Source organism: Haliaeetus leucocephalus, unplaced genomic scaffold (assembly GCF_000737465.1).
Source record: "Haliaeetus leucocephalus isolate CR32 unplaced genomic scaffold, Haliaeetus_leucocephalus-4.0 Scaffold164, whole genome shotgun sequence".
In the NCBI taxonomy this organism is placed as follows: Eukaryota; Metazoa; Chordata; class Aves; order Accipitriformes; family Accipitridae; genus Haliaeetus; species Haliaeetus leucocephalus.
In genome coordinates this window covers 75,944-101,547 of record NW_010972600.1, presented here as the reverse complement: position 1 = coordinate 101,547, position 25,604 = coordinate 75,944, and the positions used below count along the sequence as shown (strand labels likewise).

Genomic DNA, 25,604 nt, shown 5'->3' with positions numbered 1-25,604 from the left:
TAAGGCAGGTGTAAGAACCTGATTGGGATCAAGTAAGAAGTCTGTGCTAGCTGAGTGCTTTCAAACATGTTTGTCTGGAGACAGTTAATGAGCAGTGTGGTGTAATTAAGCTTCAGAATTAAGATGAGGATGAGCTGTGCTGCATTTCAAGCTGTCTATTTTCAAGCTGGCAATACACCACATCATCACATTTAGTTTCTCTTTTGGAAAGTCCCTCAATGACCAAGAAGGCAGGATTCTCTCTCTTTGGTCGTTTTAGGGGCCATTTAGGGATGGTTACTACCAGAATGGAACAGATCTCCATCCTGATGTTCATAGAGTTGGTCTTGGCACGGAGATGGGCTGGGTGACTGGAGGTAGCTTTCAGTTTTCTTAGCCTGGTTTGCTTGAGTCTGCATAGTATCACCCATCCCTCTGACCCAGCTAATCACAGAGAATACTCTGGAAATGAGTCACAGGCAGGAGTGCTAAGTAACTGATTGTTTCCCTATTTTGGGAACAAGGCCATGAAATTTGGTCTCTGTACATTCACATCTAGATTATCTTCTGAACTCAGTGGCAAAGCCTCTCACCAGAAATATAAGGAAGACCCTAGCGTAGGACAGAGAACAGAATGTACTGGACCACACCGCTGGGATTTCAGTAAATAGGCCGTAGTCTGGTAAACAAGCGATTTCTTGTTCATTTTACCCATTTACTATCTCTTTATTGCACATGGCAGTAGCAGGAAGAAAGCTTAAGAGTGTATGACATCAGTGTAGGGTGACACAAACTGTTAAGTGAATGTATGACCAAGTATCAGCATGTTTAGAGACAGCAAGGGATCAAACTGGCATAAAAAGGATCTTGTTGGTAATCCTACACTTGACATTGTATTGCAAAGCAACCATAGGTGCCACAGGTACCCAAGTACCTTCCTTTGTTGGTTTCAATGCAGAGACCAGTGGCTGATCTCAAGAGTTCATGGACCTGAATAGAGACCAATGGCTTTCTTAGTCTAGACTGGGTAAGGACAGACTTATGGAAATGCTTTGATATGGTTTCTGATAGGTCCTTAGGCTGTGATCAGGCAGCTGGAGCAGGACTTCTGGGTTATCTTCCAAGTCTGTCACTGGGTAGACCTGTGCCCACAGAGATATTGCTTAGGCCATCCAGGTCTGATGCTAGCAATGTCAGCCCATCTAAGAATGCTGCCTCATTGTTCCTGCAGGGCCATACCTGCAGTGTAGCTTTCCTGAAGTTTTATATTTATTTATAGGTATATTTATATTGTAGGTTTTCCACACAAGTCAGTAGAAATCACCACAGTCTCTATTTGCTTTTATGGCATTTCTGGCAAGTTCTCCTTTTGGGAGATCAAAATTCTTGTTTATTTTTAAACTGAGGGCTGTTGGATGTATGGTAGCTAAATAGAATTTAAACTAAAAAAAAAAGCTTATTTTTTGACAGTAAGGCTTAACATCTTTTTCTGAAGGTAGACAGCTTTTTGGCTTTCACCCCCTTTTGTAAGGGCTAGTGTGCCCAGGGTGTAAAGCAAGATGACTGTCAGCTGTATATTGTATTATCTAAAACACTTGTGTTGCCTGGAGAGCTGGTGAATTGCTATCAGTGCAGTCTGGAAGTAACAACTGTGTGAATCTTCCTTTGGGGAAGGAAGGATGAAGCTTCCTAGAACAGAGAGGTAAAGTGCATCCTCGGTGAATTAGCAGAAGTGGCTCATCACCCAGTCTTACTAAGGAGCTTAAAAGGATGCCACGTATCCATAGCCTTGCTGTCAGCTGGGGTAAGCAGGAAGAGTGCCCTGCCTTGCGGCTGCGTGGGCAGGGAGCCTGTTTCCATACACTGTGGTGTGGGCCCTCAGATGTGGACAGCAACCTGTGAACCTCAGCACAGCCAAAGGGCTGGCATGCAGTAAGAAAGGTTTGCCCATCACCCTGGTGGTACACGTGGCAAGCAGGAAGCACATCACACCTTGCTCACAGCAACTCATGGTGTGCAGCATATAGACAGCGCCAGCATTGTGGCCAGTTCTCTGCCCAGCACTACCTCCTAGCCAGCCTGACACACTCCTGCTCCCTGCCCTTCACAGTACTTTATGTGTCCTGCATGTGCAAAGATCCTGTTTCGTGTTCCCCAGTTTTGCTCCCTGAGGACAGGCTGGGGAACTGCACAATTAAGTCTGACTCAGTCCCAATACAGCACTTTGACGGGCTCCAAAGATTCAACAGAGGTGGAGACAGATCTGCCAGAGGAACAAAATAGAAACCAGCTCCCTTTGTGGCCTGAGTCCACAGGGCTTGGGGAAAGACACACAACCCATGGAGGAGGCTGAATAGAGGCAAAATCTTTGAAACTGAAAAGCAGAGAGGGAATCAAGCCCTTAGGCTTCTTCCTAAATCTAGTGTCCTCTTCAGCTGCCAGCCAGCCTAGCAGTGCAGTGTTTCACCTTCTTCCTGCTCCCTGGCACACTCCTTCCTGGCTTGGTGAAATGATATTATATCTCAATAACCCATGCCTTTGATTCACGATTGTGCCTTCACTTTGCTGAGTTCTGAAAGGAATTGGAGAGGTTATTAATGACACGCAGTGATCACACACGAAGTTAAAGCCTCTTGCTAAGTGAAATTTGAGGGAGAAGCAGCCAGCTTTTCAATATTTCGCAGAAATGCTTTGTGTCTCTTTTCATTTGCAGCCAGACAGTTGCAAATTGCATAAAATTGCTCCTGAAGAAGAAGGGGAAGAAGAATAGAGGGAAGAAGCAGAGGGGGGGAGGCTTAAAAAAGTAATTCTTCTGGCAAGGTACAGTTACAGTTTTATTTCTATGCAGAACAAAGAAAGGCTTGCTGAAAGGTAGGCAAGTAAGTGGCAGAAATTGGTATTGATCCAAGCTGGGAATATGGGCAGTTTAAGAGTAGCGATGAGGGTACTGAAATGTGGCTACATCGGGGGGAACTCATGGATGCAGTGATGGCTTGGGAATGCAGGGACACAGGAATGGAAAATTACAGAGAGCAGCAGCTCTAGAGCAGAGAGAGACTCTGGGAATGCACCAGGGGTTGGGATGCTGCAGCACTAACTCAGATGGTTGGGCACAAGGATTAATGCAGAGACCCAGCAGAGCTTGAGCAGAGGGCATCCCTGTGGGCAGGCTGTCTCTGGTGCTGCCGGGAGCAAGGGCTTACCATGGGCTGTCTGTCAGGATCCACAGCCCATGATGATATAATGGAACACAGGTGACGAGGGGTTTTTACCAAAAAGAGAGGTCAAAGCACCTCATTCTCCCCTCCCCTCTCTTTTGTACAAGTGCTGGTGTGAAGCCAGCCTGACCAGTATTTCTGAAAGTTTCTATATGTGAACACTGCAGGATACTGCAGCTGGCAAAGCTAGGAGGCATGCTGAGGAGTGGTGTAGGGGCCCCAAATGTTTGGTTAGGGGCTGAAGCTGGACTCTGCTTGTTAATCTTTGAGGTGGCCTCTGTAGTTTGAATCTTTGGGCAGGGCAGGGTGGAGAAGTTTTTCCCGTGTCCATCCTGCAGGTTTGATAGACAATATCAGCAAATGCATGAGAGCCATGCAATGTTATCACTGGAAGGTAGCAATACAGAGGAGCATGTCAAGGCTGTCTCATTGAAATGGCAGCACCAGGACATGAAGGTACTGGGCTAAAGCAGCCCCTAGGCAGGGAGCAACAGAAGTGCCTGTTCACTGCGGAGAGAATTGCAAGTGCTTATGCTGGTGGGGGTTTGGCTTAAGGGACTGAGAACTAGCAGTGAGGCAAGGCAGCAGCCCTACAAAGTACATACCCTGAAGAGGCAGGGGGAGAGCAAGCTGCCAAGGCAAACATTGGTGCCTGCTGCCTACAGAATTGGAAGGATAATGAAATTAAAGATGAGCACCCATTCCCACATGCTACCGGAATGCACGCATGCAGGCTCTGTCCTGTGCACAAGGGGCTTCCCTTTCTCCCTAGAAACTGCTGCCCTTTACGCAACAGGGCTCTCGCATCTCCTCATAGCACAGAGCTTAGACTTTTGTCTCCCAGAGCTGACATGTTTCCTGGTGAGCTCACCTGTGCTTGTGAACACACATACACACACACACCTGCGCACAGACCCACACAGACCTTCATCTTTGCAAAGGCACCCACACTCCTGAGCATGACTCTGCATTCCCATCTCCCCAGGGTCATTTGGTATGTATGCATGCATACAAATATTTGTGAATATGGACATAGAATCACAGAATAATTTATGTTGGAAGAGACCTCTGGGGTCTCTGGTCAAATCACCCTCAAAGCAGGGCTAACTACATCAGATCACTGGGGACCTTCTCCAACTGAGTTTTGGGTATCCCCAGGGACATCCTGCAATTGCTCTGGGCCTGTCTTCCAGTCTGTGAGCATCCCCAAAGTGAAATAGTTTGTCTAATATCAGCCATAACTTTTGTTGTTCAGCCCAGAGAAGAGATGGCTCGGGATGTTCTTACGGTGGCACTGGGAGTTGGGCTCATTTTCAGTGGATTTTCCCATGGGCACGTCATTATTGCAGGAGGTTTTGCACTGCTCGGACCATTAACGGTTGTCATGGGAACTGGTGCCCTCGGCCTGTGTGCAGCAGCCAGGGTGGAGGGTCCCTGCTGCTGTCTGCTTGGCCCTGTCCACAGCCACCAAAGTGTGTTAAATTAGCAGAGACCTCTTTCCCCAGCTGCTGTAATTAACCTGGTGTGGGGGGAGAAGAGGTGGGGGCATGGCTGCATTGAGGAACTGCCAGTACCCCCGGCTGTCAGGCCCAGACCAACCGCAGCATGTTAACTTTCCAGCACATCCATGAGAGGCCTGTGCAAGTGCTCTGCAGACCTGGCTGTGTCTGTCAGCTCAGGCTTCCTTGTGCCCCTTGCTCTGCCCTTTACCAGTTTGCTGAGGTGCTTGGAGGCTCCCACTTGTGCATGGAGAAGCACCTGAGCGTGTTCACTGGACCACCAGTGAGCACCGGGAAAGATGGATGTTGGATGTCTTCTCCCAACGGCCTGACAGAAAGATCAAAGCCAGGTGAGTGTGGCAGTGCTCCTAGCTTTCCTCTCTGCAGCTTGCACTTGCTCAGAGTAAGTTGGTGACCCATCTCATAGCATCTTATTCCTTCTTTTTGTAGGCCTGCTAAGCACTTTCCACCTTACTTTGAGCTGGGAGTGGCTCCTGTGATTAGGGCCTCCTTGGGCAAGCCGAGGATGGCAAGACCCGGTCTCTGCTGAAGCAAGATTCTGCAGCTGATGCAGGCCTGAGCACCAAGCTGTGCCTGTGCCCTCAGGCCATGGCTTTCTGGTGGCCAGAATGATCTCTTGTGGTCTTGATGAACTTGCTAGAGGAGCTTTTGGGGTTTACAGTTCCTTTAGTCCTGTCTTGCAAGAGTGGGGAGGAGCAGGAGGAAGTTTGGGGCCAAATACTACTACTCTCTGCACTGCTGAAAAGCCCCCTTGAAACCAGAAAGGTACTTGCCTGCATTTGGCCCAGGATTTTTCTTCCTGTTGCCCCTGGGGGAACCTCTTGTCCTAATACCTGTAGAAAAGGATTTGAGAAAGTTGGCACTTTACTCTTCTCACCTAAAAGCTCCTTTGACCTTCAGTGGCACTAATCACAAGTGACAAGAAGAGATCATGGCAACATTAGACATCATCTAATGTCCTCCTTGATGCAGTGCCCTGCGGTGCACTGAAACATCAAGGAAGGAGCCCCATGAGGACAGACTGACCATGGAGTCCTGAGAGACCACACTTAAATGTGTCCACCAAACAGTCACGTACATGATAGGAGCTGTAATTGCTGTGTTGGGCTGGCCTCCCTGCTGATTGTCTGATGTTAATGCACAGTAATGGTGCTGTCACTTCCATAGAGATACCAGGGAGATCCAAAGGCTTTCTGAGTCATGGTGATAAGTTGCTTGCCTTCCTCCCAGAGCAGCACTAGCTACAGTGGGGACAGGGATGTCTGACTGTGTTAAGGGAGAAGAAACACAGAGCAGCAGAGAATTGAAGAGGCAAAGCAGCCAGTCCATGTGTGTTGTGGCCCGCACGCTGCTCGGATGTCTGCTTGCTGATTCCTTCATGCACTCAGTTTCAGTGGGGAATGGGGGATAACTTCCCTGCTCTGCCCTCTGTGCTGGGGGTAGGGAAAATACCTCCCAAAGAAAACTGTGAGAGGAGTTGGAGTTTGAGTCCCCTTCTTGGTGACACAAAGCAGCTGGGTGAAATCCTCCAACAATCCTCCTTGCTTGTACAAAAAGAGATGGCCTTAGCGATGCAGGCAGGAGCTGTGTGGTTTGGACTCTGGACTTTGCATCCTGCTTCTGCCACAGACTTCCTGCATGACCTTCATCATCACATGCCTTGATTCCTCCACCTGGAATACAGTACTCATAATTATCCTTGTCTCCTTCATAATGGGATTGGATGGAGTGAACTCATAAGCAGCCTTTAGAACTGTGCTGGAATGGTGCTTGGTGCTAGTGTTGCTCATGTTTCTGTGTGAGACAACTCCCCTTTCTCAGGGAAGGATGGTTCTTCTGGATAGGACTGAGGTACACTGAGATGTCAGTGGAAAGTTGCAAGCAGGGAAGTTGAGCACTGAGACTGGCACCAATCCATCACTGCTTGCATTCCTGACCAGAAACAGAATCCAAATGAGCAAATTAGCATTTGGATTTATGTGCTCTGTGCAGCTAGAAGTGGTATGATCATTCAGGCAGGGCATTTTTAACTGGCCAGAAGAGGACTAGCCCACAATTTGCAAAGCCTAAGAGCCCAGGACCTAATTCTGCCAATGGCCTTGGATGCCTTTTGGTTCCTCATGTCCCAGAGGAGCCAGCCTGCATTGCGTGTTTCATGCTTTCTGCCTCTGACCCTCTTAATGCTATGAGGTTCCCCTGCATTGCACCTGAGGGGCTATTTTACATCACTTACTCCTAATTAATAGGGAGGCTTGCCCTGCCATCCCAGGGGGCTTTCTCCCTCTATCCAGCTTTTGCAGTTTGAAAGCTGAGGAAGCGAGAGCTAGGGGTCACTGCTCCTCTTTGGAGAACGTGGCTACCAGATTGCTGAGATGACAGCTAATGCTGGGCATTGGTGTAAACGTGGGGAGCTAGTTCACTTCCAGAATGGTTTTTCTGGGGTGTGGTGAGAGAAATGGTGCATTTTGGCATTGGTGAAACCAATAGCAAAGCTTCCTCTGACTTTAGCAGGGCCAGGAATTTTCCTTAGATCCTTGGTCCTAAGAGTGCTGCAAGGGTAGGGGAGCATTACCTTGAACGCAGGGAGGAAGCCCAGACAGAGGACAATTCCTCATTTCTCTCTGCTGACCAGATGCTGGGGATGGGGTGTGATGTAATCTAGACACTTGCCAGCAAGGCCTCTCACGCCTGCCTCTTCCCCAGAAATCTCTAGGATCCTCTGGGCTGCAGTGACTCTCTAGCACTGGGTATCTCCACACTGCTCCCTGAGGGCTATGCAGGAAATGTGGCTGCTGTGCTTTGTAGCGTGTAACACTCCAGTGGTCAGTATAGCTTTGTGCCCTCATCAGGCTGGCCAGTTGCTTCCCACCAGTAACCCCAAAGAAAGCAAGCTAACAGAGGCTGCGTGCTTGTCAGGAGAGCAATGCAGACAGAGAAACATCATCTGTGAGAGCTGTGGGCTGTGGAGGGTAAGCACTGCTATGTTTGGAAAGGGAAGGTGTGTATCCAGCCATGAGGGCAAATGTGAGGGAGAAGCTGAAGGGGGGCAGTGGGAGCTTTGCCCCCTCCCATGTGCTGCCTACCTGGTGTCCATTGCTGCATGTGGCTCCAGAAGGTTTCTTGAGTCCAGTGGGTCATGGAGCTGACAGCTCTTAGTCTGTCGTTAGCAGCGGGTAGGAAGGACCGTGAAGTGGGGGGGTGAGGGACTTTTGGCCTGTGGTGGCCTGACAGCATGTGCAAAATGTTGATGTGATATTCTTCAGAAATGAAGAATAATAACGCTCAGCTGAATAATTTAATGAGGAAAATAAAGTTCAGCTAGTGAGACAGGCACAGGCTCATAAATCATTTGCTCAAGTTCACTGTGCCACATGTGTGTTCATGTATATTTATGTTCTTGTGCGGTAAAGGCATGCATGTCTGTGCATGTGCATCTACTTGGCACTTGGAATTTGCAGCAGGCACATCCTGACTCTCTTGGATTCTGGGCCCAGCTGGGCATGTGCAAATACAGCTTTCTTAGAGTCAGGTGTGTTCTCTGATTACTGTGCAGCTTGAGATGATGACTGGAGGCCAGAAGAATTTGTACTTCCAGAGTTTGCTGTACAAGCCAGCAGCATGTCCTCCCTGCTGTCCTGTTAACCTCTTTCTCCCTCAAATGGAAGAGTTGAAGCTTGACCATCCTTTCTGTGTGTTGAGTTGCTGTAGGGGACAGAGCTCTTTCTTTGAGACCTGTATATAAAGTTTAGGACCCCACAGGGACACTTCTCAAGGCCTTGAGACGTATGTTGTTGAGTTAAAGCAACTGTGGACTCTCTTTGTGGTTTTAGGCTCAAGCCTGTGCTTCAGAGGCCTTTGACATTTTGTTCATTTTTGATGGCGACATGGAACTTAGAAGGATTAAAGTGTTGTTGTCCTGTTTGTGGAAGCCTCTGGGTGTCCAGTTCTCTGCAAGGAGGACCGTGCCTGCCTCTGCCTCAGTTGGGAGACCTCCCATTTCAGGAAGCAGCAGGCAGAGAATCCTGCTGCTCTTCTCCAAGCATCTGGACAAATTTCTTGTATCTTGTTTTCTCCTCTTTATGCACATTTTCCAGAGCAGATGAAGACCAGCTCAGAGACCAGACCTCAGTTTGGTGGGTGGCTCCCAAAGTTACTGGAGCTGGCAAGGTCTCTGGAAATGGGTGGCCCTTGACCAAGGGCTTGGTCTGATATTGGCAGAGCGTGAGTCTTCCTGTGCCCTGCCAAGGTGGTCTGTCAGGTAGGCAAGAGAGAAGCTGTGGCCACAGCTGTGGGATGCAGAGCAGCCCACATGCTTGATCTCACCCTAGGCAGCCTGGCTTCCTCTTGTCACCGCAGCCAGACTCTGCTTCTAGACTTGCACCAGTGCTAACCTATGTCACTGTGCTGGCATCGGTGCTGGCACCTCTACCACCGGTGCTGTCTTGCAGGCACTGTGCCACGACCATGCTGTGGGTGTGCTGCCCTGCTGTGGGTGTGTGACCTTGTGGGGTGCACTCACTCGTGGCGGGCAGGTTCAGTAGGGCCAGCCATGGCTCACCGTTCCAGGGGCAGGCCCTGCAGTGCACCCTCAGCTGCATAGCAGTCCCTGGGATGGGGAAGAAAGGAAGGGGGTGGACAGATGGGTAGAGGGGGCCCCCTCCCCAGAGATCATATCAAAATGTCTCTTTTGTGCGAAGCAGAGGGAAAGCCCCCAAGAGCTGGTTTCCATGGCAACCACAAATGTCAGGTTCCATGTGGTGAATAACCGTTTCCATGACAACACCTCCTTTACCCTAGGTGCTGGGAGCTGGAGTGACAGCCCTATTGGGGGAGGGGACAGGGAGATGTCCTCAGGTACTTAACCCTCTCCCTTGCCTCCCCCCATCCTTTCCCAATCACTCCTTGCCCCAAGCCCTCAGCCCCAGCATCCCTGGGTGGGTCCCTGCTCACGTGAGGGTGTGATGCTCTTGCCTTCCATGGCATCTCTTCCTCCCTCCCTCCCCCCAAATGGATTTGCTCCTCATAGAAGCTGAGATCCGAGTCTGTCTCTCCATCTCCCTCTCCATCTGTTTAGCTTAATCCTGGTTTTGCATCCTGGGTAGAAACAAAGCTATTTCTCAGTGCTGTGGGAGCAGTGGGGAGTGAGGTGGCCAGCTGCCCCTCTTGGCTCCGCACCGAGCCCTGTCTTCCGAGCACACATCTGGGCAGCCTGCCCTCTCCCACCCAGCCTGCTGCTGAAATACTCCCACCCTTGGCTTGCACAGGCATATTGCCAGAGGCTGTGAGCATCGATAGGAGCCACTGCCTCTCAGTGAGGAAATCTGAGGCTTTCTGGAGCAATGTCTGACTGCATCCTTCTGGACCCCTGCCCCACATCCCACTCAGCTCATGGGCTGAAAGAGGTGCCTGGTCCTTGGCAGCTCTTGGGGGGAGCAGCAGCCCAGAGGCTGGAGAGTGCTAGTCCTGCACGTACTGGGGCCACATGGAAGCACAGTGGGATGGTAGGAGCTCTGCAAATCCATGCAGCTGATCCAGAGTGGGAAAGGGACCCTCAACCTTTCCCTCTCCCCCAAATGACACAGCAAGTCCTGGGAGATGGAGTTGGAGTTGGCACTGCTGCCAACTGAGGTGCAGCATGGCAGCAGCTTGGCCTTCCTTTGGGGAACTGCCAGCCAGTCTGGCTCTGCCCAGCAGCCCCATGTTGCTCCTTGAGGCAGGGATGGTATCGGTTGGGGCTGGTCCCAGCTTCTGCTCAGCCTGCCTGAGATCCACCAGTCAGTGGAAGCCAGCTCACAGCCCCCACCTGCCACAAGCGCTCTCCCATGCCCAGCGGTCAGGCTTCAGCAGCGGTGTGCCATGCCATGGCAGCCTGTCACCTGCTGGTTGGCATCTCTGTCCTGTGAACTGCAAAGTTACTTCACAGGTTTCCTCCAGCTGTTGTGAATGTGGCTTCTACCTCTGGTTTCTGGCCAGTCTGGCTCAGCCACCACTTGGACACTGACAGCAGTCCACATTTTGCATGCTGGCTTCTAAACGCATTTCAGTTGTTGACTTCTATGGCTTGATTGAATCTTCTCTTTTGTTGTTGTTGCGGTTTTTCATGAGTGTGTTTCCTAAGAGAGCAGACAGACTATTCCTGGACCTGCAACTTGTGTGCAGGTTTTACCTGTGATATTCTAATTGTTTTTATTATGAATGCCACTGATTCAAGTAACTATCAGCCTCTGTGAATGATGCTGAGAGACATGGAGTGAGATGTGCTGTGAATGTGGAAATCTGCCTCATACACCATTCCCTAGAGGAGATTCTGGCCCGGTTGGATCCTGCTAGCCTGGGAAGGAGGCTACAGCTTGTCAGTTGCCTTTCTGGACAGCATAGGACATGCATGCTTTCCAGCAGATGAGAGTTTTGCCCTGCTTTTGCAAATCAGACAGTTAAAGCTGTGGGTTACTTCATGTCTACCCAAGAGTAGCTGCATTTTCTTCCGTCTTACCTGGAGAGTCTCCATATCATGTGAGGCGAGCTACCCCTCAGGCTTGTTGCTTGTGGTCAGATTATTGCTGATTACACTAATGGGTGCAAGAGAAGTAAACAGCTCTTCTGGCCAACCAAGCCAGAGGAGTTTTGTCACTTTCCTCCTAAGCATTCCCCTTGTGGACAGGAGGTGTTGCTGGAGAGCAGCACTGCCCTTCTTCAAAGCCACTCTGGTGCACAGAGCTCTGGCTGCATAAGGGCTGGGGAGGGGGAAACATAACATGTCTGCTTGCCGTACTGCTCCTAGCCAAGTACAAAGGGAGTCTTTCCTCCCATGTGCAAGGAAGGTGGTTCCATTAGGTGAGGTGACCATGCCTGCACTGAGTCAGGGCGGGCATAGGAAGAGCTTCCAGGCATAGTCTCACCTTAGGCCACCCTGACCACTGTTCAGGCTCCAGTGTCATGGTGATGAGCTGCTTCCTCGGAGTCCTTTCTTTGCTGCTTGCTGTGTCTGAGGAGGCAAAATTTTATGTGTGGTGGGCATTTCCAGGAGAGCTGTTCCCTGCAGGCAAGCAGCTGAGCAGGGAAAAGCACCAGGTTTCCTTCTGAGAAGTCAGAAATCCATGTGGTCCCTTCTCCAAGGGTTCTGGTTGCCATCACGATGTCTTGGTTCCCTTCTGCCACTCTCCTACTCTGCACAGCAGGCAGAAAGCGGCACCCTGGTGCCACTGCCATCAGCACCGTGTGCCCGGCAGGTGGGCCAAGCTCTAACCCTCTGCATTTCTCTTTCATTGCAGATGGCGCGCCCGATTCAAGTGAAACCCGCAGACAGCGAGAGCCGTGGAGGTAGTTGTCATCTCTCCTTGTTTCTCCTTTGGCAGCTTTGTGCTTGTGAGGGGGACCAAGCAAACAGACAGGGTCCTGACATGGCTTTCCTCTCCCTGCAGTCTGTATGAAGGGATGTTTTTGTGTGGCAGGGATTTGGGGGGACAGGAGGAGAGTCTAGGAATAGGCTTTGATGGGGAGCTTTCAGCTTGGCACTGCAGGCAGCTGAGAGCACCCCAAGCCCTAAGGGTAGTAATGTTGCCGCCCACTCCACTTTCTTTCGCAGCCCTTTGAGGGTACTATTAGCCTGACAGTGTCTGCCCCAGGAGGTTACTGAAGCAGGCGTGCACTTTGGTGTACAGCACCGGGGGTCCTGGAGGGTGTAAGCTGTTGGGAAGAGGTGTCTTCATTCCATATACCTGGTCAGCCCAATAAAAGCCAGATCCCTGCAGCAGCACTGGCTTTTTAACCCATTCAGCTCACTGCTCCACAGCTGGTTCTCCTGTCTGAAGCTCACTCCTCTGCCTCCCCCATCACTGTTGGACTGTCTCAGCCTCTCCACTCTCAGGCCTGCAGCAGCCCCCATCACACTGTCAGGGCCAAAGTGCTGTTGCAGAAAATAGCATGTGATGGGGAAATAGTGTCTGAAGGGAAAGGATCTTGAGTTTAGGACTGAGATAGAGTTGCTGTCAGCCTGCAGGGGACCAGCTTCATTAGAGCAGCATATAGTGAGTAGTTCAGAGCTGGAAGATTGGGAACAGGAGAATCTCTGTTACTTTAATGGGGAGCTCACAGCAGCTCAGATGCCTCCTCCAGGTGGAGAAGGTTTGCAACTCCAGCCCTTTCTAAATTTATGAACTTGTTTTGCCACTTTTCCTTGTCTTACCGATACATTTCTTTTCTTCTTCTCTCCATTCCTGCATCTGCCTCTTCATGCCTTGTGCTGTTGGTGCTGCCTCTGAAAGCAGTTTAGTGGTGGGGAGGGGAGAATTTGTGTGAGACTGTTCATCTGTTTAAGTCAGATAATTTTTCCAAACAGAATCTGTGACTTTTCATTATTTACTTGAGGGATAAGAAACCTGACTTTTACTGAAGTCTGGGCATTTTTATTCACTTGGGCTATACTGAGAATCCCAGACATGCCACCTCTAGACATGCTCCTTTTGAAAAGAACCGTGGCTTAAGCCTCCGAAGAAACTAGTATGCATAAAACACATACGACTGGATTCATCGCACCTTACTTCAGTCCCTGAGTTCAGGGTTGAGTTTAAGGTCCTTGTCCATGCTATAGACAGTAAAAAGAGACCAGTGCCTTCAGGGTAATACACTCTCTCACTCTTGACACTGATATTAGGAGTGGATGAGCTGTCCTTTTGAGGTGCCTGCAGTGGGGACAGAGGAAGCTGACTGCTCACTGACACCTCATATTGCCTCTAGATAAAACCATTAGGTGGTCAATACTTTACCCCACCACAGTTTAAAAATTTGTACCCCAGATTTCTAATTAATTCAGAAATTGTGTAATTGTATCTGAGGTTATTCCTAATGAGTCTTTAAAAAAAAAAAAACAATAGGAGACTAGGAAAGCCTTTGCTGATCCTGAGTCATACCAATAACTCAACATCACAAAACCATTATATGTACACACTGGCAGATCCCATGCACTCAGGCTGTAAGACATGGCTGCATAGCAACCCTCACAGCCAACACAGAGACATAGGCAGGTGTACCTACAGATGGATGCCCCACGTGTGCACCACTTTGCAAATACATACATGTGGCACTTGACACACACATTCATAGGAATGCACACATTTACTTTCACCAGTACCACTCAGGCACAGCTGATGCCCCTGCATTAAGCCCTCACATAACAGCAGTAAAAACAGACCAGACGGACAATTCAGGCTGTGAACAGACTGACCACTGCAGCTTTGTTTTCTTAACAGTTTGTGTCTCTCTGATGAGTGCAACTGTGGAATCTCCGATGGCCAATACTAGGCTGAGGTCATTTCTGCAGCCTTTCTTTTGCTGGTGAGGCACTACTAGGGACTCTCTTCTATACACAGCCACCTAGCGTCACAGAATGTGTTGGGACTTCACATCTCTGATGCCTCAGCTCCTCTGTCAAATTGAGCTGAAATAGGCCAACAGGTTCAAATACAGGATGTTGATTTGGAGGCAAGCTTTTGGTCAAGGCACTGGACTCTGAAATCTCTAAACCTATGAAAAGTGCCACAGTCTCTAATGACTGCAAAGGTCAGGGCATCAGCTCTGCTTCCCATGGAGAAGGTCATAGAGAAAAGCAGCCTTTGGAGTCTGAACACCTGCCTCCCTCCAGCCCATGTGCCTAGCTTCCTTCCAGCTTCATTACAGAGCTCAGAAATGAGTAACTCCTGCAGGATCCAGGATAAAGTGGAGTTTTTCTTGAGGCAGAAGCAGCATCAAGACAGCACCCTACACTTGTCTGAATCAGGTTTCTTTTCCCAAAGGTTTCTGTTGTGCTCCACTTGTCAGAGAAGTGAATGAGCAAGTTTGCAAATAGGGGAAGAGCCATTCCCTATAGCAATAGTCCCACCCTGACAGGAGGTAAAAGAAAGATTTGGGGTGGGGCAGAACTGCTTGGACTAGGAATTTGTCGAGGGAACAGCTGCATGCATCAGTGAGGCTCTGCTTTGCATTATCCTTGAAGGGAACCTCTTATGCTCTCCAGGGACTGACATCTCTCAAATTAAGCAGCCCAAATTAAGTACATGAAGTAAGAGCACCACAATTTGTCTCCTTGTCTAAGAGATGCTAATTTTTGTGCCAAAGGGGCAGTTTTGGCCAAGCCCTGCAGGGGCTGTGTGGTGATATCTGGATGCTCAGTGTTATTGCACCCTGCAGAAGGAATTCACTAGTAAGAAGATGCTGCCTGCATTAGTTCAGAGAGGGACCTATGATTCTGGCACAGGCTTTGTCAGCTCTTTCCTCCTTTCCCTCACGCCTCTGATGTGAGCCTGGGAGTGCCAGGAGGAGATTGACTGAGGGGGCAGAAGAGCTTGTCTGTGCTTCTTGCGAGACCTGGAGCACTCTGCTGCACTGATGTGATACGACAGCTAGCCCAAGCCCATTAGCACTGCCTTAGAGACAAGGAAGCTCTCTGCATACCCAAGGAGATTTACTGCGTCCCATCCACAGCCAACTGCTTGCGTGGGCTTCCTCCCTCTCCCTGATCCTTGCTGCTGGCAGCTGCTGGCCAGATGACCTAAATCCACTGGGTTTAGAGAGGAGCATCGTCCAGTGCTTGTGTGCTCTCCTCTCTCTCTCTCATGGCCAAAGCATTCAGCCTTAACCCCTTGCTTGTTCCCATGGTATCTTCATCAGCAACCTGCTCTGCACTGGCCCTCCTCCTGCTGCCTGGGTGACTGACTGTGCCCAGAGCATGTTTCCATGGGAACTCAACAGTCAGAAATCAGAGACAATTTTCCTGGTTGCTGGACAGCATGAGAAATTGCCAATCAGAGGGTGAAAAACAAGAGCTGGAGAGAAAGTGAGGGGAAAAAAATAGCAGGATGAATGTGAGGATGAAACCACAAGAATTATCCAGGAGATTTCAAGGCCCTTTGAAGGAGAAAACAACTAGTCACTCATAGTTTAATGTTGATTTGATTGCAAGTTGACAAGGTTTCTTTTTGTTCAGTGCCTCCCTTGCAAAATTGTGGCCTCTTGCATCCATTAGACTGTTGCTTGGCAGAGACTTAAGCTTTGGGTGACTGTGGTAACCATCAGGTCATGGTACTGAATTAGTCATCAGCCAAAACTGCAACCACTTATCTGACTCTCCACTGGTTACCCGCTATTCTTCAGCAAAAACCTCACTTTACACAAAATCAGATCCAGAAGCAAAAGGCCGATGTTACAAAAGTAACATATGTCTGTGTAGCTGTATTTCCCCCCCACCTAGAGTTCCAGCTTTTTAAATTTCTAGTATAACTGATTTTCCCAGTTGTCTTGACACTTCTCCTGCCTCCCTGACCCAAACAGCCAGACAGCCTGCGGGGCTCCCTAAAGAGCAAGTCAAAGACCATCAAGTGCATTTCTCGCTGTTAAGTCTTAGTCCCCAAATATTTGCTTGTTAGTTCAAAGAACAGAGGATTATTTTACAGCATCTAAAGTCAGTGCAAATATTTCCCAGTGTGTTTCTCCCCTTTGCTGATGTGTTTTCGGAGGAACTCCTGCCATGTTTGCAATCCAAAGCTGCAGGATGGTGCACATATCTGAAATAAGGCCTGGCTGCAGCTGCAATATAGGTTCAGGGTAGAGGGAGGGGAAATGTGACCCCTCCCATAGCCAAACTGGGATCAGGTATGGCACCAGGTGATGTTAATGAGAGTACAGAGCTACTGCTCCTTTAGTTTCCATTCTCCTCTCCACCTCCCAGTAAATATGTTCCTGACCAGTCCTGGTTTTTTCCACTCCCCTTCCAGTCAGATTTTTCACCTTCTCCAGGTGCTATTTTTTTTCTGGTTTGCCCACCAGCATTTCTGAGCTGGCCTTTTGGTGGGGGCAGATGCTGTCTTACTGCTAAGAAGGCAGCTGTACAGCACCTGGTTTATTAGCTCCTGTGCCTTGGCTGGGGATTATTGGGCATTGCCAGAGCACTAAATTTTGGATGGCCTCCATCAGCTGAAATAGCATCTCCAAAATGCACTGAATTTTTGATGGACTTAATCAGCTGAAATAGTGTCTCCAAAATGCAACCATTGTCATGCAGGTGCAGGGAGAGATGTAGAATCGCAAGGAAAGTAGAAGGGGATGAAATTCCCACAGGTTTAGTTATCCAGGGAATCATGAAAGTGGGGAAGCTGGGAAATTTGGCCTTTAAAAAGTACACAAGGCCATATATTTCAGCCACTTCCAGTGATATAAATCAGGAGTATCTGTTTGGGACTGGGTAAGAGCCTTAGGTGCAGCACTTTTAACCCTTTATCTGTGGTGGATCAAAGTGGCATCTGTGTTGCATGTACATCTAATGTCTAGTGGAGAATTGTGCCTGCATGAGCTTGTGCTTGTGTTCTGTGGGGTGGTGCAGCCATACAAGTGGCTCCCTGTGGTGTCTGCATGGTAGAAGAGTACATCTGTCTGCACATCCCTCTTGCTCACTGTGGAATTTTGTTTCTGAAGGCACCTACTGGGGCCAGGTCAATGTACAAGCATGTTCCTGTGCATGCGTGAGCCTATGTGCTTGTCCATTGATGTTGAGCGTGCATCTACTTTACTGCAAGTGACCAATGGCACACATAGATACTTCCTGCATGTGTTCCCAAGTGCGTCTGTATGTGGCAGAGCAGTGCGGGGGAGGCAGCTTGCTTACCTGGGTGGGAACCATCCTCTGAGCCAAGGAGAGCAAGGAATGGACTGGGGGAGGCTTTGCCAGCAGTGTGAATGTGTAAAGTGTCATCCATTCCTGCCACACATACACACCACCACCCCTGCAGCCTGCTCTGCTGCTGTAGCTCCAAGACCTGTTGTTTTTCAGGTCACTGCACTCTCAAACAGATAGCAACTTCCTTGCTATTTTCTCTGACGCGCGTCACATTACATTGGTTTTGTTTGAAGCCAGCCCCTCTGATCCTGTCACTAACAATAAGGAATCCTCTCTCACTGCTCCTCCCAAGCCATATCCTGACACATTCGCTCCTATGGGTCATGTCTCCCCATGCATGTTTGGGGCAGTGGGGAAGGGTTAACTCTGTAGTTGGCACAACTATCTCCTTGCAAAGGTGGAGACTGGGCTGACATGTTGGCTGGGATTTTAATGTTGTGCTATTTTAATAGCTGTTCACAGCAATCTGTGGAGGATATTGCCCCAACCACTGCTGTGTTTGTGCTTGACTGGATGGCATCAGGCTGTGTGATGGGCCCCTGTGTGTACTGATGGAGGTAGAGAGGGGGAGAAAGCACTGTGCACCTTTCTTCCCACCTCCACAGTTGGCCATCCCAACAAAACCATAATCCTCACTTCTCCCTTCTGATGAAGGAACCCAGAAGGACCCTGAGCTCAAAGCCCTGGATGTGGATGTGTTGGCCAGCCTCCCAGCCCCCCCACCAGTGTGACAGGGGTACAGAATGCCCTTGGTGAAGGGGGAGTGGGGACCATGGATCTGTTTGTTGGCCCTCACCCAACTGACTTGCATTTGGCTGATCCTGTGGTGAGGCAAATTGGGACCCAGGATGCCAGGGTTTATTCCAGGCCTTAGAGGACAACTCGGTAGACATACTGGTTAGACTGGGGTAGGGAGGGGTAAATTGAAGCTAAGCTGCTTGGTTACATAGCAGCTGTGGAAACAGTGATCTTGAAGAGAAGGAAAAGGGAAGAGAAGCCGAGGGTCCTGGAATTTATTCACCTTGCCTGGGTTGGTCTGCTGTATTTCCTAAGGTACCTCTTGGACTTCACATATTGTTCAGTAAGGGTATAATTGCCCAGGCAGTTTTTCTTATTACCATTTGTGTTGGATCATTCAAAGGAAAGGGCTAATGAATAGAAGGAAATTATTAATCTTTTGTTTTCCTTTGGAGAGGGTAGGACAGGGGAAGCCACAGAAACCTTTGCGGGGGTGAGGAGCTTGGGAGGACCCTGCATACTCACCCCTGGGAGCATTTCAGCCAACAGCAAATCATTTCCGTGCCAGGCATGTTTTCAACGCTAGGCTGTTTTGTGCTTAAGTGTCCCTATCCTCCTGCTTTGGACTGTAAGCCTCATAGAAGGTTGATGTTTCTGTGTTTGCCCCTAGGGGACAGGAAGCTCTTTGTGGGCATGTTAAATAAGCAGCAGTCTGAGGATGACGTGCTCCGGCTCTTTGAACCATTTGGGGTCATTGATGAATGTACGGTGCTCCGTGGACCTGATGGTAACAGCAAAGGTGTGAACCCCTCTGTGTGTTGTGCCGTTTCTCCCTGGTCTTCAGGTAGCACTCACCTGCCTCACCACCTGTGCCTCCTTTCCACTGGGGCGCTTATTCCCCCACCCCATCTTTATGGGAACCCATATCACAGCCAGGCGTAGGGAGCAGGGCAGGAAGAGTTGTCTGCTGCAAGAAAGATTGGGAAAGATGGGCAGAGACCGAGGTGAAAGGAGGGGAAGCAGAGCATCATGAGTAGCTGAGTTTCCAGGATCACTAGTGAGCCTGTTGGCTCAGTCTGGGTCTGCAATTTTTAATGTTTGTACCCCCAATTAGGAGCACATAGAGAATTTGGGGAAGAGGTAATCAGAAGCAAGGGTGGAGATGGTGACATCATCTATAGAGTATATCATTGAAGTAACAATTTGAGACCCTTCCTGTTTCTTCCAGGATAGAGGACTTGGGATGAGTCATACTTTTTGTTCCGTGCTTTCTTCGGGTGGCTTTCCTTTGCCCTGCCTGATACCCAGATACTGTCTCTTGCATGATGATGCAAGGGGCACTTTCACAGCAGTCCTGTCACTGCAATCTCCTGTGCTCTTTCTGTCCCTTTCCAGGCTGTGCTTTTGTAAAGTTCTCATCTCACACAGAGGCTCAGGCAGCAATCCACGCACTCCATGGCAGCCAGACAATGCCCGTGAGTATAAGGCCAGGGTACCTACCCTCTACCTAATCCTCTTCCAATCACCCTGTTGCAGGGACTTCCCCTCACTGGCCAAAACCATGACAGTTTCAACTGTAGTTTCTAGGTCGTGTGGTTGGGGGGGGGGGGGTGGGGGCTGTGTGTGTGCACATCTGTGCTCTTGTCTTTGGGAACCATCCTGTCTCCTGGGCTGGTGTGTGTATCTATGTCTGTCCAGACTGGTAGCGACAGCACTTATAGCTATAAAGGCTGAATAAAAGAGAGCCAAGAACCAGGCCATGAATTTGTCTTGGAGACAGCTACCTGGAGGAGTTCAAAACTGAGCAGGGTGCAAGCTAACAGTTCAGCAGTGTGAGCAGCCAGGAATCCAGTGTCTGAGCACACTCCCCACCTTCTCTTACTTAGGCAGTAGAGGAGGCCTCTAGGGCAGGTTGGGTGAGAGTGGGAACACATTGTACATGGTGTGGGGTTGCGTAGCCGCAGCTGTGCCTTCTTGTGCAATTGGAGCTGCAGTTGTGATCTTGTCTCTCACAATCTCTAACCTGGACTGAGGCACCTTGTGGGCAGGACAGTGCATTGCTGCAGCAGGGGTACTTCCAGCTGCCGGGAAGTGTTCTGTCTATACAGCCAAGCTTATGGTGGTGGAAGGATGGTGCTTGTGGCTGACAATGTCCTGGGTGTACCTGGCTGCACCATCACTTGGTGAATGCAGCCAGGGATGTGTGCACCCACTTGTGCAGCTGTGCAAGGACCAAGGTGTGACGGGAAGGGTGGGAGAGGGAAGGGTTGGATGGACAGATGGATGGGGATGGGCACAGCCCAGGTTCCAGACAGCTCCTGAGCACTTTCACGCCAATATTTGCTCTTCTGCTCCTCTTCCCACTCCTCTCTGCTGCCTGTTCTGCCCCATCCCACCTTGTCTGACTGCTGACTCTCTGGCTGTCCCGGCCTCTTCTCCCTGTGCCTCCTCTCTCTGTCTCCTCTCTCTGTGCCTAGGGCGCCTCCTCCAGTCTAGTGGTGAAGTTTGCTGACACAGATAAGGAGAGGACCCTCCGTCGTATGCAGCAAATGGTGGGGCAGCTGGGGATATTCACTCCATCTCTCGCCTTGCCGTTCAGCCCATACAGCGCCTATGCGCAGGCTGTGAGTATCACGCGTGTGTGTGGGGGGAAAGGCTGCCCTCTTGGCTATGGGGCAACATCATAGCTGGGCTGGGAGACCACAAATGGGTCTCTGTAACAAATGCGTGAAAGCTTCCCAGTGCCTGGGAGTTGTTCCTGGCTTCAGTTTCTCCAGTCAGCAGCTTAGTCTTTGTGCATGTCTCTCCTGGAAGGGGTGGCAGGAGAGAGCTGGGACCTTCTCAAAGTGAGGCTGGATTTCTCTGATGTGGTGTAGACTGGCGGAGGTGTCTGGGAACAGGTCAAACATGACCCAGTGTCTTTCTGTCTTGTTTTGAGGACAGCTCAGGGCAATGATTTCTGGGTGATGTTGGCCAGACATGGCAGTCTGCCAACTTGTGAACTCTTCCTCTGGGTCAATGGCACAAATGTGTGTCTCTCTCTGTTTTTGGAGCACCATGAGAGCCCTGGGCCCAGCTTCATATGTTTATTTCTCTGCTGAAATTCTCAGGAGGGCCCTAATCCCCCCCGTGCTGTCCTTGCCTCCCAGGGTTTTCTCTCTTGGCTAGTATCACTGTGGGGTTTGCAGGGTGCTGGAGGGAGAGCAGTGGGTAGCAAAGGGTCAGAGGTGTTCCAGCAGTCTGGCCTCCACTGGCAGGACTTGCTGTGCTTTAGATCTTAGTGAAAGAACCTCATTGCCTTGGAGTGATGGTGGTGATTGCCACTGAAGTTTGAGGTAGGTTCCAAACTCAAGTCCCTGACCAGCTGTGGTGGAGCATCTTTTGGGTCTTCTTGGTGACTGTCACTTTCAGGTCTCTGCTACCAAGTATAAAGCCTATGGAAGGAGGCTCAGAAATTGCTCAAAGCATGAGAGGTGCTTGTTCAGACAAAGAACTTGAAAGTAGATACTGTTACTGAAAGTAATTTTTGGAGGTGGGGGAGCACAAATAAACCTGTTGTGGACACTTCTTTCACCTCTGGCTTCAGTGGCTACTTGGTGTGTCTCCCTTCTGTCTACATGACAGAGAATGGACTGTTTCTCAATTGTTGGCTGTTTCCTCTCAAAGAATCCCCAGAAACTGCCAAATGCCATTTAAGTATGTGGCAAGAGCATGTAGTAACAAAAGAAAAGAGGCAATACATATGATGCTCCGTACCATTAGGGAATTTGGGGAACGAAACGTAGAATTTGTCCAACACATTATTTGATTCTTCTTGTGTCATGAGGCTGAGAACACCTATAACATTCCAAGCGCCAAGGCTTCCAGCAGAAGAATGGTTTAGAGGGGAGAACCCTTTCTGACCAGACACCACTATCTCTTGCCAGGACCAGTCTTTTCTATCCAGCCCTGTAATCCACAAGCCAGCTATACCTGAGGTCTAAGGTTGTAGCTTAGATCAGCTGTGGGTCAGCTAGGAGATGATCATTCTGGTGTATCTTCTGCTGTCACGGAGATGGCGCTAACTTGGGCATGGTATGATGGTGAAGGAGGCAGGAATGGACCACACAGTGAGCTTATGATGGCAGAAAGTACTTTATTAGCTGATGGTCCAGGACGTGTAAGGAAGGAGAGCAGCGAGACCTTCTAGACTCAGTCTTGCAAGTGCCATCCAATCTTCAGAAACTCCTGCTGATGACAAGAAGCCAGTCAGGCCTAGGCTGTGCTCCTTGCTTATCTGCATCTTCTTTCTCCTCAGTTGCGTCTGTAAATTTGTTGCTTTGTCTCTGATTCTTCACTGGCCTTCCTGCTCTGTGACTTTATTTTGGCTTTCCCCTTGACTCAGGACTCAGCCTGTCTCCCACTCTTCCAGGTTTTTTCCTCCTTTTCCTTTCCGCTGGTTTTGGTTCTCTCTCCTTCTTTCTGAGGCACTGACCTCACACCTGATTGTTTCTTCTCTTGTGTCATCCCAGTCTTTGGTTTCCCTTCTCCCAGAGGAGAGATCCTAGCCAGTTCTCATATGCATATAGTGTCCCCATCAGAGGGAGAGGGCATCAACCCTTTGAAATGCCATCTAATTTCTCTAGAAGTGGGGACAGAAGGGAGGGATTTCCTTGCTGAATTTCTTTATAGCACCTCCAAATGTCCTGCCAGGGGCAGCTCTTGGGAGCTGGGACCTCTGCTAAGCCAGGGCTCAAGGGAACTCCAACACAGTTCATGCTTGCATGGTGCAGGGCTTGGAGTAGTAGATGCTGCACCCAAGGTTACTCACAGGCCCAGGAGATGCAGCTAACAATTATGTATGTGGTTGAATCAGACTGAGAGGAGTGAGTGCTGCTGGGGTGAACTGGTGCATCATAGGCATTGGTTCTTAGATTCACAATTTAATACGCCAACAACTTACTTGCCCCATCCCCATGGGATTTGCTGCCTTGCCAAGCCAAAGCAGCCCCCAGAGTCCCTGGCCTAGGAGGAAGAAGTTTGGAGCCTGGGTTGTTTGGATTTTGTTTTGTGGGTTTTTTTCAGTTGGATGTTTAAAATCTATATTCATTGCATTTTCCTTTAAAAACTATCTCAAATTAAACATGAAATAATCACAAACTATTATAGGTCTAAAGTTATTCTGATCTGTTCAAATATACAAAATAAGATATTAAAAATAGTCATATAAGATAGTCATATCTTATATGACTATCATATCATAAAGAATAGTCATAATAATATAAGATATTAAAAACAGACAGTACATGTTAGCTGATACAGTTTGTAAGAAGATTTCTCATACTTATCTGGGAAATATGACTGGCTAAGCATCCGGAAGCGGTTTATTTCAGTGCTTAAACCAGTTTTCGATCCCAGGTGCCTCTTCTGTGAGTTAAAAGTGAGTGTTTCCTTCATTTCAGTTTATTCAACAAATTGAATTCAGTCATTAGTTCAGATGGAATCAGGGAACTGACTGGAAGCGGAAAAAAATAATAATCTATCAATACAAAAGAGGCCTGAAGTCTTAAAAAAGCAGCCAGTGCAAATTACTAACTGCTTATTACGCTTGAATATTTCTTGTATTTCATAAATCAGTTAGTTCTAAACACAAAACATAGTTTGTTCACAGACACAAGACACACACCCCCCCCCTTTCCTTTCTGCTCTTAGGGTTCATTATGGTAATTTTATTTGAGTAATTAAAACAATTTCAGAATGCCAGTTTAGTGCATGTACAGTCGGATGCAGGTCTTGTTTCAGCCAGAGCCTGGCACAGAACAGGCATTAATGAGAAAAAAAATCAATATTCGTCTAGTAAATAAGAAATGCATTGGTTCCTGCATCCTTAAATGGGGACAGTGTGAAGACAGGACTAGGAATATCTGCAGACTGCCTGCCATAGGGACACCTTCCTTAGCAGAGTTCTGTGCTCTCAGAAGGCCACATTTTGCTCTAATCCTGGCTCAGGGTGAGTGGTTGCCAGTTATGTGAGCCCTCCTTCAGGGGAGTCACTCCAAAGACAATATGGCAGCAAATAGATGAGGTGATTTCAGGACGCTTGCTTTCTGGAGTCAAGTGGTAGCGAACCCCTTTGCTGTCAGTCAGTCCTGCCTGCCTGCAAAGACCCTGCTCTGTGGTGTGCCTGGGAGCGTCCGACCTCTCCCCCAGAAAGGGCTCTCCCCTATTGCAGCGCTGCCCTGCAGAGTCACTTCCACCCCAGCTGCTTTGCTTGTGCCAGCTTACAGAAACAGCAATGCCATGAAATGAGGCAATTCCTCTTCTTTTTATGCAACAGCAATAGTCAGCTTCTGTGTGGAAGAAAGGAAGAGAAGGTTTAGCTAGCCATGAACTTTTCAGAGTTACCAGATTCTTCAGCTGAGACTGAGGCCAAATGTGCTGACTCAGCCATTTGTGGATGAGGCAGGTTACTTGAGTGGTCTGTATTTATGTATGCAGACAGTGGGATATGGTTGTAGTTAATGTAAAGAGGATTTGTGTTTTTCTTGGGTTTTGCCATGTGCCACCCCCTAACTCCTCCTGTGGAACTGTACAGTTTCCAGAGAGCTGTGCCTGTGCCTCCCCTGCTCTTCTTGCTTGATGGTAAAAACAAGGCTTGTAAAGGGGCTAGATAATTTTGCATCCAGAACTAAATCTTTGTTGCCACTGCACTCTGAGCGCAGTCCGATTTAGTCTTAGTCTCCAGAGCAGCAAATGATGGCCAAATAGGACCAGAAAGATTTTTTTTCTTCTTCCGCCTAACCCTCCTCCCAACCTTGTGCCCCCCCCCCCCCATCTTTTTGCATTGTGCATCTCTGCCTAGTCAGGTGTGTTATGGGACCACAAGGAGCTGCCATCCCTCAACCCCAGGGTGCAGGCCACTGCCAGAGGAAAGACTGAGCTCAGTGGATCATGGGGCAGACCTCAGACGGCAAAGCATGCCACGAGAGCTGGGCCTGGATGGACACCTGGTTGTACGGCAGGGTGCACGTACCAGAATGAGCTCCGTGTGTCTCCCAGCAGCGCGGTCTCTTTGTTGAGGCTGGGCAAAAGGAGAGGGATTTGGACCCTGCTCCTCAAGGGAAAGCTGTGTTATTTAATACCTGGCACTGTCCCAGGAGAAGTGGCAGCGCTCAGAGAAGGCGCTGTGGCTGGGAGGAAATGTCGTTGCAGCGCCTGACAGAGCGGTAGGGCCTGTGGTGAGAGGGTGCTGCTGGGTGCCAGGAGCATACCCCTTTCCCTGCCCCCCTCCCCACTGCAGGAGCTCTCTGAGCAGAAACGGCCCATCCCGAGCGTGAGCGAAGACCCCTCAAGGCTGCTGGCTTGCCGGGAGGGCGAGGGTGGGTGGAAGGCCGCACGGCTATGGCCCTGGCTTTGCAGACGGTGCTCGCCTAGCCGTGTCCCCCGGCTGCAGGGCAGGAAGCTGTGCGCCGCTCTCGGCGGCTTCCACGCGTGGCCTGGCCG

General features: G+C 49.5%; 1 protein-coding gene across 7 annotated transcripts in view; it reads left to right on the top strand.

The window, feature by feature from the left end:
* The window catches only part of CELF5 (CUGBP, Elav-like family member 5), a 41,057-nt gene that overhangs the window by 9,414 nt on the left and 6,039 nt on the right, over window positions 1-25,604 (top strand). For 4 of the 7 annotated variants that reach the window (XM_010563102.1, XM_010563101.1, XM_010563100.1 and 1 more), the window contains exons 3-6: window positions 11,989-12,040; window positions 18,793-18,921; window positions 19,518-19,597; window positions 20,600-20,746. In XM_010563102.1, coding sequence (XP_010561404.1) covers window positions 11,989-12,040; window positions 18,793-18,921; window positions 19,518-19,597; window positions 20,600-20,746 — 408 coding nt within the window. The remainder of the gene's footprint in view (window positions 1-11,988; window positions 12,041-18,792; window positions 18,922-19,517; window positions 19,598-20,599; window positions 20,747-25,604) is intronic. The other 3 variants (XM_010563103.1, XM_010563104.1, XM_010563105.1) reach the window with 3 other exon arrangements.